Source organism: Chiloscyllium punctatum, chromosome 4 (assembly GCF_047496795.1).
Source record: "Chiloscyllium punctatum isolate Juve2018m chromosome 4, sChiPun1.3, whole genome shotgun sequence".
In the NCBI taxonomy this organism is placed as follows: domain Eukaryota; kingdom Metazoa; phylum Chordata; class Chondrichthyes; order Orectolobiformes; family Hemiscylliidae; genus Chiloscyllium; species Chiloscyllium punctatum.
Window position 1 is genome coordinate 84105784 of NC_092742.1, and position 17780 is coordinate 84123563.

Below are 17780 nucleotides of genomic sequence, written 5' to 3' on the forward strand. Positions count from 1 at the left end.
ACTCCGCTCCGGACCCACTGACTATCCCCACTCCACTCCGGCCAATGTCTTTCCTCACACTGCTCTTGGCCACTGTCTATCCCCACTCTGCTCTGAGCCCCTGACTATTACTCCACTCCAGCCCACTGTCTATTCCCATTCCACTCCAGGCCCACTGTCTATCCCTACTCCCTTCCAGGCCCACTGACTATCCCGACTTCACTCTGGGCCATTGTCTATCCCCACTCCGCTCCGGCCCACTGACTATCCCCACTCCACTCTGGGCCACTGACTATCCCCACTCCGCACCGGCCCACTGACTATCCCACTCCACTCTGGGCCCACTGACTAACCCCACTCCGCACCGGCCCACTGACTATCCCACTCCACTCTGGGTCCATTGTCTATCCCCACTCTGCTCTAGGGCCACTGACTGTCCCCACTGCACTCCAGCCATTGTCTTTCCTCACACTGCTCTTGGCCACTGTCTATCCCCACTCTGCTCTGAGCCACTGACTATGCCCACTCCACTCCAGGCCACTGACTATCCTCAATCCGCTCTGGGCCCACTGTCTTTCCCCACTCTGCTCTGGGCCACTGACTATCCCTATTCCACTCCAGCCCACTGTCTATTCCCACTCCGCTCCAGGCCCACTGTCTATCCCTACTCCATTCCAGGCCCACTGACTATCCCGACTCCACTCCAGGCCCACTGTCTGTTCCCACTCCACTCGGGGCCCACTGTCTATCCTCACTCCACTCCGGGCCCACTGACTATCCCCACTCTGCTCTGGCTCACTGCCTATCCCCACTCCACTCCAGCCCACTGTCTATCCCCATTCCACTCCAGCCAGCTGACTATCCCCATTCTACTACAGACCACCGACTATCTCCCCTCTGCTTTGGCCCACAGCCTATCCTCACTCTGCTCCGGGCCACTGTGTATCCCCACTCCACTCCAGGCCCACTGTCTATCCTCACTCTGCTCCGGGCCACTGTGTATCCCCACTCTGCTCTGCCCCACTGTATACCCTCACTCTGCTCCAGGCCCACTGTCTATCTAGACTCTGCTCCAGGCCCACTGTCTATCCTCACTCTGCTCCAGGCCCACTGTCTGTCGTCACTCTGCTCCAGGCCCACTGTCTGTCCTCACTCTGCTCCAGGCCCACTGTCTATCCCCACTCTACTCCAAGCCCACTGTCTATCCAGACTCTGCTCCAGGCCCACTGTCTATCCTCACTCTGCTCCGGGCCACTGTGTATCCCCACTCTGCTCCGCCCCACTGTCTACCCTCACTCTGCTCTCGGCCCACTGTCTATCCAGACTCTGCTCCAGGCCCACTGTCTATCCTCACTCTGCTCCAGGCCCACTGTCTATCCAGACTCTGCTCCAGGCCCACTGTCTATCCTCACTCTGCTCCAGGCCCACTGTCTGTCCTCACTCTGCTCCAGGGCCACTGTCTATCCCCACTCTGCTCCAGGCCCACTGTCTATCCAGATTCTGCTCCAGGCCCACTGTCTATCCAGACTCTGCTCCAGGCCTACTGTCTATCCTAACTCTGTTCCAGGCCACTGTGTATCCCCACTCCGCTCCAGGCTCATTGTCTATCCTCACTCCGCTCCAGGCCCACTGTCTATCCCCACTCTGCTCCAGGCCCACTGTCTATCCTAACTCTGTTCCAGGCCACTGTGTATCCCCACTCCGCTCCAGGCTCATTGTCTATCCTCACTCCGCTCCAGGCCCACTGTCTATCCCCACTCTGCTCCAGGCCCACTGTCTATCCTCACTCTGTTCCAGGCCACTGTGTATCCTCACTCTGCTCCAGGCCCACTGACTATTCCCACTCTGCTCTGGACCACTGACTATCCCCACTCTGCTCCGGCCCACTGTCTATCTCCACTCCAGGCTGCTTATAGAAGAGGAAAAATGCAGGGACAGAAAAAACCCACGAGAGAGCAAAGAAAAGAGTAAAAACACAGAAAAGGAACAAATGGAGCAAACAGAGCCTCCACTGCCAACTTGGCAGAAAAAATCTACTTGTGTTCAATGTCAACAAGCACTGATTCATCGGCTGGGTGGACTGTGTTAATCAGCAGGAGGTTTCCTTTGTCATGTTTAGCCTAATACCATGAGACTTCAGGGGACCGAGAGTCAATGTTGAGGACTCAGAGTCCAACTCTCTCCCGACTGTATACCATTGTGTTGTTGGTTCTGTCATGCCAGTGGACAGGACAAATCTTGGCATGGTGAGCTTACTATTCGGAACTTTATCTGTAAGCTATGATTCTTTGATGCCAGGCAATTGCTTGAATATCCTGTGGGATAGCTCTCCCTACTTTGGTTCAATACCCAGATGATGATAAGGAGAGGTTTGCAGGATCATTTGCCATTGTAGTTTCTGATCTAGGTCAATTCAAGGTGACCTGTCTGGGCTCAGGTGAATGATTAACTTACTAGGCCATCTCAGAGGGTAGTTAGAGTCATATTGTTGTGGGTTTGGGGCTAGAGCACGTAACGGAGGCACTTTACATTCCCGACAGGACATTAGTGAACCAGAATAGATTGTGTCTTTTTCAATAATTGACATGATTGCATTGGACCAGATTGTAATTCCAGACATTTCTTTAGTTGAATTTAAGTTTGGCTATTTGCCATGGTGGTATTTGAACCCTCATCCCTGTTGTTCTGGATTATGAACCCAGTAACATTCCCACTTGGTAACCACCTCCCCATCTGAAAGATAGTGCCTTTTACAGTGCAGCACTCTGCACTGAAGTGTCAGATAGAATCTTATGGGACTTGAACCCACTAATGTCTGATTTGCAAGACTGACCTCATCCATCTGCATACATAAATTGATCACAATTTGGCAAAGTTTAAGAACTGTTTGTATTGGAGGTTTCTGCCAATTAACTATATTCCTAATTCTTCCTAAATTGTCAGCTCATCAAGCTTTGTGGTGCTTTCAGCCATATTTCATATCACAGCAAATCAAGCTGAAACATTTATTCTCTGTTCATCGAAAGAGTCACAAAGGAAAAATGAACCTAAACTATTTGTTCATTTTTATTCCAATATAATGGTTAAAATTGCTCTTATAAACTATTGCGTTTTTTTTCAATCTGTTGCATGAATTTGCCTCTGTGTAAATTTCTGTCTAACAAAGGAGCAGTTTTGTAGATTTACCTTGAGCTGTTTGATTTATATATAGCTCTCCGACATTTCAAAAGTTTCAAAAACACATCATTAGCATCCTTTCTGGCTTTAGTCAATACTGTGTCATTCACTCCAAACACGACGAAGTCTTGATTCATATGAAGCATAGATCTGTTTATAAGGGACAGCAGTTTTGATGTTGTAAAGGTAAATAGTGTTGTCAGGTAGTCTTACTTATCCCAAAAACCATTTTATAGAATTAGCAGTGAGGATCTGGTTACAGAGATGCGTATCAATAATTTAACATGTGGATTTACTTGCAGCCTCTGTCAGAGCTATATACGTGTGTGTATGTTCTTTATTAAAGTGTAATTTCCAGTAACATGAAAGAATCATGTGAAGTAGAACCCTTACAGTGCAGGAAGAGGTCCTTCAGCCCATTGGGTCTGTACTGACTCTCTGAAGAGTATCCAACCCAGAACCAAACCCATACCCCATCCACATAACCCTGCATGGAGCTTTACGATGGCTAACCCATCTAACCTGCACACCTTTGGACTCTAGGATGAAATCCACACAGACATAGGGAGAATGTGCAAACTCCACACAGACAATCTCCCAAGGCTGGAATCGAACCTGGGTCCCTGGCATTGTGAGCCAGCAGTGCCAACATGCTTCTCTTCATGGAGGTGAAACAAAGTAATGATTGATTGTCATTCCTAGTGTTGAACTTCCAACTAAACATTGAGCTTTATAACATATAGGGTTTCAAGCAAAATAGACCTCTTCATCTGTTTCTCTGATCCTTGGTAAAATGACACCAATGATCACCCTTGCCCCCTCGCCATCATCCTGAGCATATGCACTGAGCTCTTAGCTGCCGTAGCTATTCATCTTGTTAAGCATTGGAGGCAGACGGCAGGATTTTTAACTTTGAAGTGGGAATCAGGAAATTGGAGATTCCCAAGCATTGCAGTGTTGTCTCTGAGCTAGCAGTGCCTGCCGATGCTACTTCTATCTTGTCACCTCCAGCAGCAGCACCATGGCAGAATCTGAGGTTGACCAATTCCGAGGTACCCAGCCTAGAAGAACTACCTATGTACAAAGAGACATTGGCCAATTTTGCAGATGAGAGTGAGAACCTCTGAACCAATTATAAGCTTCCTTCCTTACCATTCTTGAACACACTTTATTCCCTCATACCTCACTTACAACACCAAACCTTGCTGAACCCATTCCTAATTATAGTAGCCACTGTAATTAGGACTCAGTGGCCATTTCAATAACATTTGGAAGTGTTTAAAAAGCTCATACATCTGTCAGAATAAAGAAACATTAATTGGCTATTCATTATCTTCGTAAAAATCTGATTGTTCTGTCACAATCAACAAGCTCTCAGTTCACTTTGACAGCTGTGTCAACAAACCTTGCTGGGAAAAAATCTGTTAATGGAGTTGGAAGGCAACTAACTGGTCGTAGTGGAATTTCGTTGAACAACTGTATCACCAAATCCTCCTGAATAGAATCAATTGGAAACTTTGAATATAGCCAGAAGCTAAGTCATCTGTCAGTACTTTGAAGGTCAAAGTACTGACAGATGTGAAATTCAAGGATAAGATAAATACCAAGTGGATATTCCATGCACTTGCATCTGGTCTCCAATATTGTACAATGCAGAATAATGCTTTATCCAGCAGTTTATTCTAATGTAATACATCTGAAGGCTTTTCCACTTTCTCAATGCTATTGACAGCTGGGAATTGTCAAAAGTAACAGCTTGGTAATCACATTACTTAATTATCATTTACCTTTTCAAAACCAAGAACTGTGATCACTCAATACAATAAAAAGGGCGATAATCTGTGCTACAGCATTTCATAATGTGAAGTAGATAACACATTTTCATTATGTGAAGGAGGCAACATATTTTTAATTGATGCTTTATGTATATCCTGTGGTTTGCCCATAATACACAACATCTCGGTGATGGAGTGATTGATATCATTGCCAAAGCCCACCTTCCTCCATGAGAATTGTTAAAATTCAGAAACTCACATTGTCCCCAGGTTGGGAAAGGTAGATCTGGCCCAGACGTTCTGAAATTCAGTGATTCTCTCTGTGCCAGAAGGATGGCATTGAGGAAATTCCAGCTGCTTGAGGAGACATCCACTAACCTTATGCCAAAATAAGTGAAATGCCCACCCAGACCATCAAAAATGGCCCACAAATTATTTATATTACAAAGGGGACTCGAACCATGAGTTTAAAAATGAACAATGCGCTCTGATATTATTCACTTTTTTTTTACATTCGTCTGGAATACCTTGGGGCTTTCGTTGGAATCTGAGTGGAACTCGTGTCAATTTTTACCATTACATTGTGCCTAATTGAGATGGGAGTGGTGAGATTCCTGGAAAGGAACAGGAAATTCTCTAAGAATGTCCCAGTGACATTTATTTTTTGCACTTTTCCCCATGAGAGAGACATTTAACTTTCACACAACCTTTGGCATACACAGAGGTACATTCAGGCTCTTTGGACCTTAGCATTTTGATTCCTCTGAATTGGCACAGCATCTGACCGTAGAGATCTGAACAATCCTTTTATTTGGCATGTCAAAATGCTTGAAATTAAGAATAGAAGCATTAGTCTTTTTCTTTCTCCCTTTCTTCAATGAAAAATGCTGAGATTAATTATAACACTTGTTGATCCATATATTGTTGGGGGGGGAGATAGGCAATGACCCAGTGATAGTATCGCTAGACTATTAATCCAGGAACTCAGTTCATTTTCTGGGGATGGAGGTTTGAATGCTGCCACAGCAGATAGTAGAATTTGAACTCAATAAAAGAAAATCTGGAATTAAGAATCTACTGATGACCATGAATCCGTGTTGATTGATGGAAAAAAACAATTTGGTTCACTAATGTTCTTCAAGGAAGGAAATCTGCCATCCTTACCTGGTCTGGCCTACATACGACTCCAGACCCACAGCAATGTGGTTGATTTTTAACTGCCCTCTGGGCAATTAAGGATGGGCAATAAATGCTGGCCCGGCCAGCGTTGCCCTCGTCTTGTGAATTTTTTTTAAAAAGTAAGACTGACAAGCTGCCACATCCCAAACATTCAAATGTGGAGCTTTCTGGATGTGAATGGTTCTTAGTGCATGAATGTGATGTATTCAGCTTTCAAGAGTTGAATCTCAAAGTTCTTCTGAAAGCTTTACCTTGTTCATTTGATACATTTGCCTCAAGAAACAAAATAAATTAGACCAAGATGGACCTCTGTTGTAAAGATCTTTGAAATGTTAAGGTGCATGTACCATGAGTGATATGTTGGAAATGCAACTATAAAATTTATTAAAACGTCCAGCACTGTTTCAGTAAGCCAATGGCAAATATAGACTATTTCCAGCATTTAATATTAAACATAACTTGATATCATACCTCCAAGTATGAGTTGATATGAACTAAAGTGAGGTTTCAATTAGCTGCCAGAACCAATTGGAATTCTACAATTAAATCCAGGTTCAGAAAAGACTAACATTATTTGAATGGCAGAAATTTGGAACAAATTAATTCCATTTCAATATGAAATGTAGATGGAAAGTTTTAAGGGCAAAGTTGAACTGATTCAAGTCAGATATGCCCCTGAAAGTAGGGAATATGGTAATAAGACGTCAAGTTGCAAACTTGACATGTACAAAGATATGTAAGACGTAATCAAAATTTATTTTCAATTAAAACTGTTGATGCACAGAAAAGTAATTAAAAATAACCAAATCTACTATCCATAACACTAACATATTAATGGCAAAGTGGAACATGGACTCCCATGTTAGTAATGGGAAGACATATTTTAGCAATGGGACTGTATTAGGACATTGGAAGATAAGAATAAATAAGTAAGGAATCTCAGAGCATCCCATAGTTGCTAAGTACGTACTTGCTTCACTATGCACAATGATGAGTAACTGACTGTACTAAATTATGCTGTTGACATTGAAAATAATTAAAGTGAGTATATAGTTTTGAAAGAATAATTTGCTTGTATAAGGTCACTAAGACTGGAATCATGCCAGTGTGGATTTAGTTTTGTTTTAAAAATGGATAAAGCAGAACCAGATAATTATAGTCTTAGTAGCATGACATCAATAATGCTTCAGGGAGTCATTAGCGATAGAATATATTACCACTTAGACAGGAAAGGTGCACGAGACACCCAACATTGGCATTGTTTTCCTGGGCTTGAGAAGATTTTGACAAGGTACCTCACTGTAGTATAGAATCGTGTGGAATTAGTGGAAGTCTGCTACAGCGAATTGATAATTGACTGAATGCTCCTGCTTCGTAAACAGTTCATAGAATCCCTAAGGTGTGTGGAAGCAGGCCATTCAGTCCTCACTGACCCTCTGAAGAGCAACCCACACACACCCATTTCCCTCTATTCCGAGTGGCTAATCCATCTAACCTAACATTCCTGAACACTATGGGCAATTTAGGAAGGCCAGTCCACCTAGCCTGCATATCTTTGGACTGTGAGAGGAAACTGGAGCTCCAGAAGAAACTGATGCAGGCATGGGGAGAATGTGTAAACTCCACACAAACAGTCAACCAAGGGTGGAATCGAACCCATGCTCCTGGCACGGTGGGGTAGCAGTGCTAACCACTGAGCCACTGTGGTGTGTTGTTAATGGATTTGGGTCTGCTTCAGAGCCTGGTCATTCTACTTTAGTTATCCTCCCAAAGGCCAGTCTGACCCACAGTGTCACAATCTCCTTCACAGTTAGAAAAGGTTCTGAATTCACCCCAGCTGCAAAGTTGATCAAACCTTGTATCTTTGGCACCAATCAAATGCACACTCATCATCCAGCTAACTGAGTGACCTGAACCCCATTACAGGAGTGAGGCAGCACCTTTATGTTCATGTTTTCATCCAGAACTATGAAAGCTGCATTTTTATTCCCACCGTTTGGCTGACCAGGAATTTCTCCCACTCTTAGCACCAGCCATTGCTGGGAGGATTTTCACAGATTGAAACTCAATTCATTTGGCTATACTGTGAAAGTACCTTCTTTGGCCAATAAGTCTTGAAGTGAAACTTGAACTCAAAGTTTCAAATTCACATGCAAGATGCTACCCATTTGGGGCTTGGTTAGCTCAGTTGGCTTGACAGCTGATTTTTGATACAGAGAGATACTAACAGTGTGGGTTCAATTCCTGTAAGGGCTGAGGTTACCATGAAGGACTCTCCTTCTCAACCTCTCCCCTCCCCTAAGGTTTGGTGACACTCAGATTAAACCACCATCAGTTGTCTCTGTCTACTAAAGCAAGCATTCTGGTGGGACTATGGCAGCCTTACCTTTGCCACTTCACCATTGAGCCAATTACCATTGGCTTCCTGCAGGGATTAGTGTTGGGACCTTTGTTACTTACTGTTCTGTTAATGATCTAGATAGTTTTGAGAAGCTCAGGTTGACATTCTGGATGTAAGTTTGCTCGCTGAGCTGGAAGGTTTGTTTTCAGATGTTTCGTCACCATACTAGGTAACATCATCAGTGAGCTTAAGGATGAAGCACTGGTGGTATGGTCTGCTTTCTATTTATGTGTTTAGGTTTCCTTGGGTTGGCGGTATCATTTCCTGTAGTGACACCATTTCCTGTGATGATGTAATTTCCTGTTCTTTTTCTCAGGGGGTGGTAAATGGAATCCAAGTCAATATGTTTGTTGATAGAGTTCCAGTTGGAATGCTATGCTTCAAGGAATTCTCATGCATGTCTCTGTTTGGCTTGTCCTAGGATGGATATGTTGTCGCAATCGAAATGGTGTCCTTCCTCATCCATATGTAAGAATACTAGTGAGAGTGGGACGTGTCTTTTTGTGGCTAGTTGATGTTCATGTATCCTGGTGGCTTGTTTGCTGCCTGTTTGTCCAATGTAGTGTTTGTTACAGTTCTTGCAAGATATTTTGTAAATAACATTAGTTTACCTCGTTGTCTGTCAAGATCTTTCAAGTTCATTAGCTGCTGTTTTAGTGTGTTGGTGGGTTTGTGGGCTACCATGATGCCAAGAGGTCTGAGTAGTCTGGCAATCATTTCCAAGATGTCTTTGATGTAGGGGAGAGTAACTAGGGTTTCTAGACGTGTTTTGTCTGCTTGTTTGGGTTTGTTGCTGAGAAATCGGCGGACTGTGTTCACTGGGTACCCGTTCTTTTTGAATATACAGTGTATTGCAAAATGATCTAGATATCTGTGTTCAGGGTTTAAGGCACATTTGCACTAACACCAAGATATCTGAGACAGGACAGTGCAGGTTACTCGGTTACCACATGCAGATCCAGATAGGCTGAACAACTAAACCTTTGTTTGACAAATGATGGCTCACATAGGAAGTGTCAGGTGAGGCACCTGGGAATGCCAAATGCTAATCCTACATGTGCCACACAGGGAAAAGAATGACAGAGAGTGCTGGAATAAAAGCTTAACTAGAATATGAATCTCTATGGTCTAATGTTAATGCTGTAAATCAATAGCTAAAGTAATCAGGAATCCAGCATGTATTTGTGGGAAGATTCACTACATTAAAAATAAAATCATTTTTGCCTCACAAGCTTTGGTCCACTTTGGTCTCATCATCTGACAATGAGTACTGAGATTTTGGAAAAGGTGTAGTGGTATTTGATAACATAATTCCCAATTTTTAATGCCTTAGCCACCTTTGATGACAGTGATAAGCCTAGCCTGGAATCATTAGCAAAATGTTTGGAGTGGCTTGATCCAGGTTTGTAAGATCATGAAACAGTGATGGACTGATTATTTCAACCGACCAGATTAGGGGAGACATTGGGTCCTGTTTACACATTGTGCAGCAGTGAACCTAAGTTAACGCTCAGTGTTTCTTTTCCCTATGAAATGTGGAACAGATTGCCAGGTCATGCAGTTTATTCACTGTATTCTTTCAAGTGAAACTTGTATGCTTGTTTAGTTGGAGTGAAGATCAGGTAGGTAAGCTGTTACATAAATCAGGGAAAGACTGATCTCTTATATCAGTTTCAATCAATAAGGGCAATTGAAGGGGAATTTTCCATTTCTTTTCCTATCTTGCCCTGGTTCTTATTCGATTCTCTACTGTGACATAAGGTGGGGTAGGAGAGCATGTCCTCTGATTTGTGAGGCGACATGCCTGGTTGCGATAAACTGAACAGACTTATGGCATTTTTCTGCCCATATTGTTTGCATAGCAGCTATAAGTTGCAGTATTATAGAGTAAACCATTATCCCAACTCCCTCATTAGAGAGAGACAACTGGTAATGGTTTAGTGTGAGGGTCACCATGCCTCGGGCAAGAAGAGAGGTTGAGATGGAGAGTCCTGTGTGGTAGCCTCAACTGGTGTGTGGGGATATATGCCTTTTTTAGTCCTTTGATTTAATCTGTGTCCTTTTCACCGACAGAGCACAGTGGACAAGCTAATAAAGAAAACGAACCTAGCACTCGTGGTAGGAACACATTCCTGGCGGGATCAGTTCATGGAGGCCATCACAGTCAGTGCTGGTAAGAACTATTACCATAAGATCTGCCTGTTCTGTAGGCTGTTTTTAACATGAGACTTAATCCTCCTGTGAGTTGGAAACAAGACATGGACATGTTTTTCTTGAGAAAAACATTCACTTTTCTTTAACTACCAAGAATGGTGTCATTAGAGATGCTTGTTGATAGGATCTAATGTTTGATCACCTACATTTTCAGCATTGTGACTAAATGCAAACTCTCTCATCAGGTAAGGGCTAAGTAGCCCAACAAAGGTCATACCCACGGGCTGGAGAATGGTGGCATGCCCCATCGGATTCATTGAAAAGGCATCATGGAATCAAATGCTTTTCAGGCACTCAAGTGATTACTGTTGGACACCTTTGAGGATGGCACAGTGGTTAGCACTGCTGCCTCACAGTGCCAGGGACCTGGGTTTGATTACAGCCTCAGTTAATGGTCAGTGTGTGCAGTTTGCACATTCTCCCCGTGTCTGCATGGGCCTGCTCTGTGTGCTCTAGTTTCCGCCCACAGTCCAAAGATGTCCACACTAGGGGGATTGGCCATAGGAAGTATGGGGGTTGGGTCTGGGTGGGATGCAGTTTTGAGGGTCATTGTCAACTTGATGGACTGAATGGCCTCTTTCTGTGCTGTAGGGATTCTCTGACTTTCCTCAGTTTTGAGATTTGCACTATTGGAAATCCTGCTATCTGGGAACCGACCTGCCAATCAGGGGCCAGCAGTCCTCATTTCCACCTGTCCCCACAGAGACATTACACATGGAATATGTGTGTTCTTCAGCATTCATTCTCCAAAAAGAATTCAGACCATTTGAAAAGTCCAGTTTGCCAGTGGCCATCTTTCTCAAAGTACCCACTGGGATAGTCCAGAGCACAGAGTCTGTGATTGTGAGTGTGTTGCAGAATCCATAACCAAAACGTTTTTTTTGTCCCATTTTCTTTATAAGTTCCAGTGCAGAGGGATGTGTCCTCATGGCCAGAACAAACTAAATAAACAACTTACAGCAAACGTGGAGACTAAAGAATTAGGATATTGGTAGGTACTGGAGACTAAGTAAGAATGGAGTCTCAGCATATTCCAGAATTAATATACTAGCTATAAAAGAAGTTGGCAAGCATGATTCTCTTTTGGAAAATCATGCCCATAGAAAATCTCTAAATGTCCTGCTACATTTTAATAATGGATTCCAGCATTTTCCCAGTGACAGTAGGCTAGTTCAGCTAACTAGCCTACATTTCCTGCATTCTGTCTCCCTCAAAAGAGTTAGATTTCCATTTTATCTATCCACCAGGACCTCTTTACAAGATTACAGCTATTCTAACCATTATCTATTCAGTCACTTACTTAAGGCCCTGTGATGCAGGCATCAGTTCTATGAGTTCTAGCAATTTTCCCTAGTGATCGTGATTGTTTTAGTTCTCCCCTTCCTTTTGCCTCTTGATTGTCTCCTATTCCAGGGATTGTTGTTGTGTCTTCTACCTTGAAGATAGATAAAAAATATTTGGTCAAATACTTGCTATTTCTTTGATTCCCATTATAAATTGCCAGGCCTCATCCAGAGAGCTATTCTCTTCTTTGCCATATACTTCAAGAACTTATTCTCTATTTTTATATTTCTTGCTAGTTTACTCTCATACTCTAATCTCACTTTTTTGTCATCATTTGCTGGTTTCTAAAATTTTCCCAATCTTCTGGTCTGCCACTAAACTTGGAAACATTATGGGCTTTCTCTTCCAATGTTATACTGTAACTTCCTTATTTATTCCCAGGTGGTGGCTCTTTCCTATAGAGTCTTTCCTTCTCATTGGAATATACCTTTGTTGAGAATTACGAAATACCTGCTTTAAAGTCTTCCACCGCTTATCAATTCTTCGAATCCTCTACTACAATTCAACGAAAGGGAACAGAGATAAATCAGGAAAATAAAGGATGATTAACCTAAAATCGGCAGGTTACTGGAAACATCGTCAAGAACAAAATAAACTTTGTTTAGAACCAAGTGGATTAATCAAGGAGAACTAGCAGTGATTTGTCAAATCAGATTGCATCTGGCATGGTGGCTCAGTGGTTAGCACTGTTACCTCACATCACAAGGGTCCTGGGTTCAATTTCACCCTCAAGCAACTGTCTATATGGAGTTTGCACATTCTCCCTGTGTCTGTGTGGGTTTTCTCCAGGTGTTCCAGTTTCCTCCCACAGTCCAAAGATGGGTAGTTAAGGTCAATGCTAAGCTGTTTGTAGTGTCCACGGAAATGCAAGCTAAGGGGTTAGTGTCCATGGGAAATGCAAGGTGATGGGGGATGGTGGGTAGGATGCTGTTTGGAAGGCCAAAGTGGGCTTGATGGGCCAAATGGCCTCTTTCCACACTGTAGGGATTCTCACTTGATTGAATTGTTTGATGTGGTAATAGAGAAGGTTAAACAAGCTGGTGTGGTGTGGATTTTTGAGAGACGTTTTTGATCAAAAGGTAATGCGGGAGGATTTCCAAAATGATAGAAGCTTAGAGAAAATGGTGTTTTAGATATGGAATTGGCTCAGGGAAATACAACATATGCTGGTGGTTCACATAAGTCTTTCAGGTTGGGAGGTGATTTTGGGAAGTCAGTTTCGTGTTCAAAGCACTTTACTATTTCAATAAAAGGCTTAGCCTTGGTGAGTAGGGTATAGTATAAAATGTTGGCACATTGTATACAACTCGGCAATGATAAATAGAAATGCAGGAAGTTGTAGACTGTAGAATTAAATGTATAAGAAATCTTGGTGTTTACATATATATAAAATGAAGGGCTTCAGTCATAGGGAGAGTTTGCAAAAGTTAAGATGATTCTGATTGGAACAGGCAAGGTGAGGAAATGAGCTCATAGAGGTTTTGTGCTGATGCGGTCTGGAGTTGGGGAAAAAAAGTCCTCTTTGAGTAACCAGAGGTAATAGATTTAAAATCGAGGACAATAACTTCAGAGAAGAGCTGAGTAAAGATGTCCTCACTTGGAGCGCCTGCAATGCTCCACATGAAAAGGGTAGTAGCAACTGATTCCAAAAGCAGTTTTAAAAGAGTCGAACAGACAAGGAATTTACAGAATTGCAGGGAAGAAGCAGCCATGATTGAAAGGCAGAGCAGGTTCGATGGGCTGATTTTCCCTAATTTCTGCTCCTATGTCTTATGGTCTTATGAATAAGCACGACTGCTCTTTCAGAGAGCCATCACAGGCACAGTGTGCACAATGGCCTCCTTCTGTGCAGTAGCAGCATAGCAGCTGTGCAAATAATTCTTATGCAATTGCCTTGAAAGAAGAGTGGCATTTTTTTAACTGTGCTCGAATGTCACAAAGGTGACGTGAATAATATGGACGCGTACTTCCATTTACTGCACAGACTATCTCATGAGACAGTATGCTGGCTGATAACATAGCAGCTGTGCAAATAATTCTTATGCAGTTTGCAGACCATGCAAATATTATTGATGATTGTTCTGACATGTTGACGATCTGATCCAGACAAGCTTGTGTAACAGGCAACGGGATGTTTTCTGTGGAATTAACGATGGCCATATCCCAAGGAAAGCCCATGTCAAAACATCCCATCTGTCAACCTTGAAATTACTGAAAGTGCCCTTTTGCTTAGTTACAGCCTGATTTGGTTTGACAAGCAGCCATCGTGTTAAAGAGTGCAAGTTATGTTACTTGAAAGAGAATATTTAGGGACAATACTTCATTTTATCAGATACCAAAATCTGAGTTGACTGTCCAGAAATCAAAACAACCATCAGATGTACTTTTCATCGCTGCCACAACATTTAAGTATTGAATTTACACAATGGATGCCAGAAATGCAAAAATCAGCAGCACTTAGCAGGAGTCAGAAAAATCATAGAATCCCTAGAGTGTGGAAGCAGGCCGGTTCGGCCCATCAAGTCCACACCGACCCTCCGACCAATCAGACCCGCCCCACCCTCCCTGTAACTCTGCATTTTCCATGGCTAATCCACCCAGCCTGCACATCGCTGGACAATATGGACAATTTAGAATGGCCAATCCACCTAAATTGCACATCTTTGGACTGTGGGAGGAAACCGAAGCACTTGGAGGAAACCCACGCAGACATGGGGAGAAGGTTCAACTCCACTCAGACAGTCGCCCAAGGCTGAAATCCAACCTGGGTCCCTGGTGCTGTGTGGCAGCAGTGCTAGCCACTGACCCACCAAGCTCAGTAATTAGGGAAAATAAATTGACATGCTAAATGCCGAAATAAATCTGTGCATGTTCTATTTAGTGCTCTCATTGTTTTGTTCTTTCTCATTGGGAAGGCTGGCATTTATTCTCCATCCCTGCTTGCCCTTTGTAACAGTTAAATATGACTGAGTCATTCAATCAGAAAGTAATCGTGTTGGTGGTGGATTGGAGTTACCCACAGGTCAGGTTGGGTGAGGACAGCAGATATCCTTCTCTAATGATGTCTGTGATCCAACTGGCTTTCTGGGTCAAACTGACAATTTCACAGCCACTTCGACCACTGCCATCGTCTTTACATCCATAAAAATTATTTCCATATTTTAAAACTGCTGTGGTGGAACTTAACCTCACACTGTCTGGATTGCCAGCCCAGGGATACAATCATACTGTGTTGGTCAGTGAGATTAGATTCCCTACAGTGTGGAAACAGGCCCTTCGGCCCAACAAGTCCATACCGACCCACCGAAGAGCAACTCATCCAGACCCATTTCCCTATATTTAGCCCCGACTAATGCACCTCACACTACGGGCAATTTAACATGGCCAATTCACATGACCTGCACATCTTTGGACTGTGGGAGGAAACCCACGCAGACACGAGGAGAATGTGCAAACTCCACACAGACAGTCGCCCGAGGTGGGAATTGAACCTGGGTCCGTGGCGCTGTGAGGCAGCAGTGCTAACCACTGAGCCACTGTCCTGCCAGTATTTACGAGGCACTTTGAGATGTTCTAGGGTCATGCAAGATGCTATTGAGATACAAGTTACATCTTTGCTTTTCTTGTTGTTAATCCAGCTCCTTTCACACCTCCACGGCATTCCACAGTCTTGTAGATGAACAGAGATAAGGCAGGAGATGTTTTCAGATATTTTCAAAACAGAGGTTATGGGATGAGAAGCAAAGGCACACTAGTGTACAATACTTGCAAATATTACCCCACCGCCCTGGGTTTTAGAGGCCTTTTGCACGTTTAAAATTCTCCCCTCTGTATGTGAAAATGAAGACTCAAGGACTTTTGGTTGTCCAGGTATAACTCTATTGAACGTTACATCAGTGTGACTGGAGCTACACGGGTCCCACCCTTGTGACATTAGATTCTCGATGATTGTTTTTATATTCTACCATCTCCACCCACGTGTATTAGCAGGCTAACATCTACCTCTCATTCAGACAAATTTTGTTGTAATTTCGATTCTTAGGTTCTTCGTAACTCTCAAGCCAGACTTCCATCGCAATGTTTATTGACAGGCTTTGCAATGATGGTGAGGCTGTCGTTCAGCGCAGAGTTTCCAGCCTCCTAGCAGAATGCTAACATGTGACTACTGAGGTCACAGTGACACCATAGGTTCCCTCAGAGGCACATCTACATGTTCATTAAACTCTATCTGTCTGATTTCTGTCTGGCCGTTTAGCTATCCTTGGTGAGTGTGTTATAGACCAGGCCAGAACCCCACAAATTATTTTAAGAAGGTAGCCTTGACCCTAACTTTTTCTTATTTTAAAGGCAGATGTAAAGTGGATATTCCAGGTGTGATGCAGCTGGTCAAACCACTCGGCTTTATGCAAACCAGAATTTAGACACAACAGTTGAAACGCGAACAAAAGAAAGTGGAATTTAGAATAGCTTAACTATTGGGAAACTTAATCGATCCGCTACAGTAACTATTACTAATCAAATGTTCTGATGCAGTAACATCCCTTGGCAAAAAGGTAAATTCAAACACAGGTTTTTAGGAGGGAACAGCATCCAGAGAGAAATTTCAGAAGCAAGTCAGAGGAGTTCTTTACTGAAGCTTGCAACTCCCCTGGACTCTCAGATCTTGTGACTGCTGCACCTGAAAACAAACAAGAAGTAAACCTGAATTGGGAGAACTGGCCACTCCCCTTCCATTATTAAATACTCTGCCCTGAGTTTTGAAGGCCTTTTATACGTTTAAAATCCTCACCACTGTATGTGAAAAAAAAGACTCAAAGGGAGTTAAATTGTTTAACTCCCTGGACTCCTTGGCACCTCTGCATTTACCATCTCTCTTCAAAAAAAAACAAGGACAAACGAATCTTGTTTAAGCAATAGCATCATCACAAAGAGTTGTAGGAGTTCTCACCATTGCCAAGAAAATCAAGACCAAGACTCACCAACACCCACACAACCTGTTCCCCATCCTGCTCTTAAACCCTTCTATGGACACAATTCCAGCAGAATTGTTTTCCTCTTTTCCAGCCCAGGATTTGAATGAATTCCCTGGGCACACGGGCTCACAAATTATTAAACCATGAGGACACGATTGTAGAGATTATGCTCAAGTTCCCTTGAGTAGAGAAGTTTCCACTGATCTCTTGCTACCGCTCCCATGTTAACTCACAGAACAATCATCATAGCATCTAAAGCAATAAATACTAAATCCCCTTTCATTGGCTGCAGTATCTTAAAGCTTGGGGCATTTTTAAAGCATTTTAAAGCTTAAACCAGAATTTCCCGCCCTTTCAGTGCCTGTAAACTAGTGAGAAATGGTTTCTTGGCTTCATTATATGGTTATAGAAGGTTCTGGAAAGAGGTAGATTGACAATCAATGGAGCACTCCATATGGCCAACTGGCTAGAGAAAAGATAATCTACGGGACCATTTCAGAGACTGAATCTATCCCCAATTTCTGCAGTTCAATGGCTGCATAAACCAGGTACCCTGATTCTCCCTAGCCTAGTAAAATAGTGGTAAGTTGATTGTACAAGCATAACGCAGTTTACTGAGAATATCAGACAGACCGGAATTTGAGCACATCGGCCTCCAAGGCATAAATGATGCTTCATACATTTTAGTTTAGTTTGACATTGGCAGCGTGGTCAAAGAGGTTCGGGTGCATGCAGGAA

At 43.1% G+C, this 17780-nt stretch overlaps 1 protein-coding gene across 2 annotated transcripts in view; it reads left to right on the forward strand.

Moving 5' to 3' along the window:
• slc8a3 (solute carrier family 8 member 3) overlaps nt 1–17780 on the forward strand; it is a 509326-nt gene that overhangs the window by 456054 nt on the left and 35492 nt on the right. For both annotated transcript variants that reach the window (XM_072569197.1, XM_072569196.1), the window contains exon 6: nt 10585–10684. In XM_072569197.1, coding sequence (XP_072425298.1) covers nt 10585–10684 — 100 coding nt within the window. The remainder of the gene's footprint in view (nt 1–10584; nt 10685–17780) is intronic.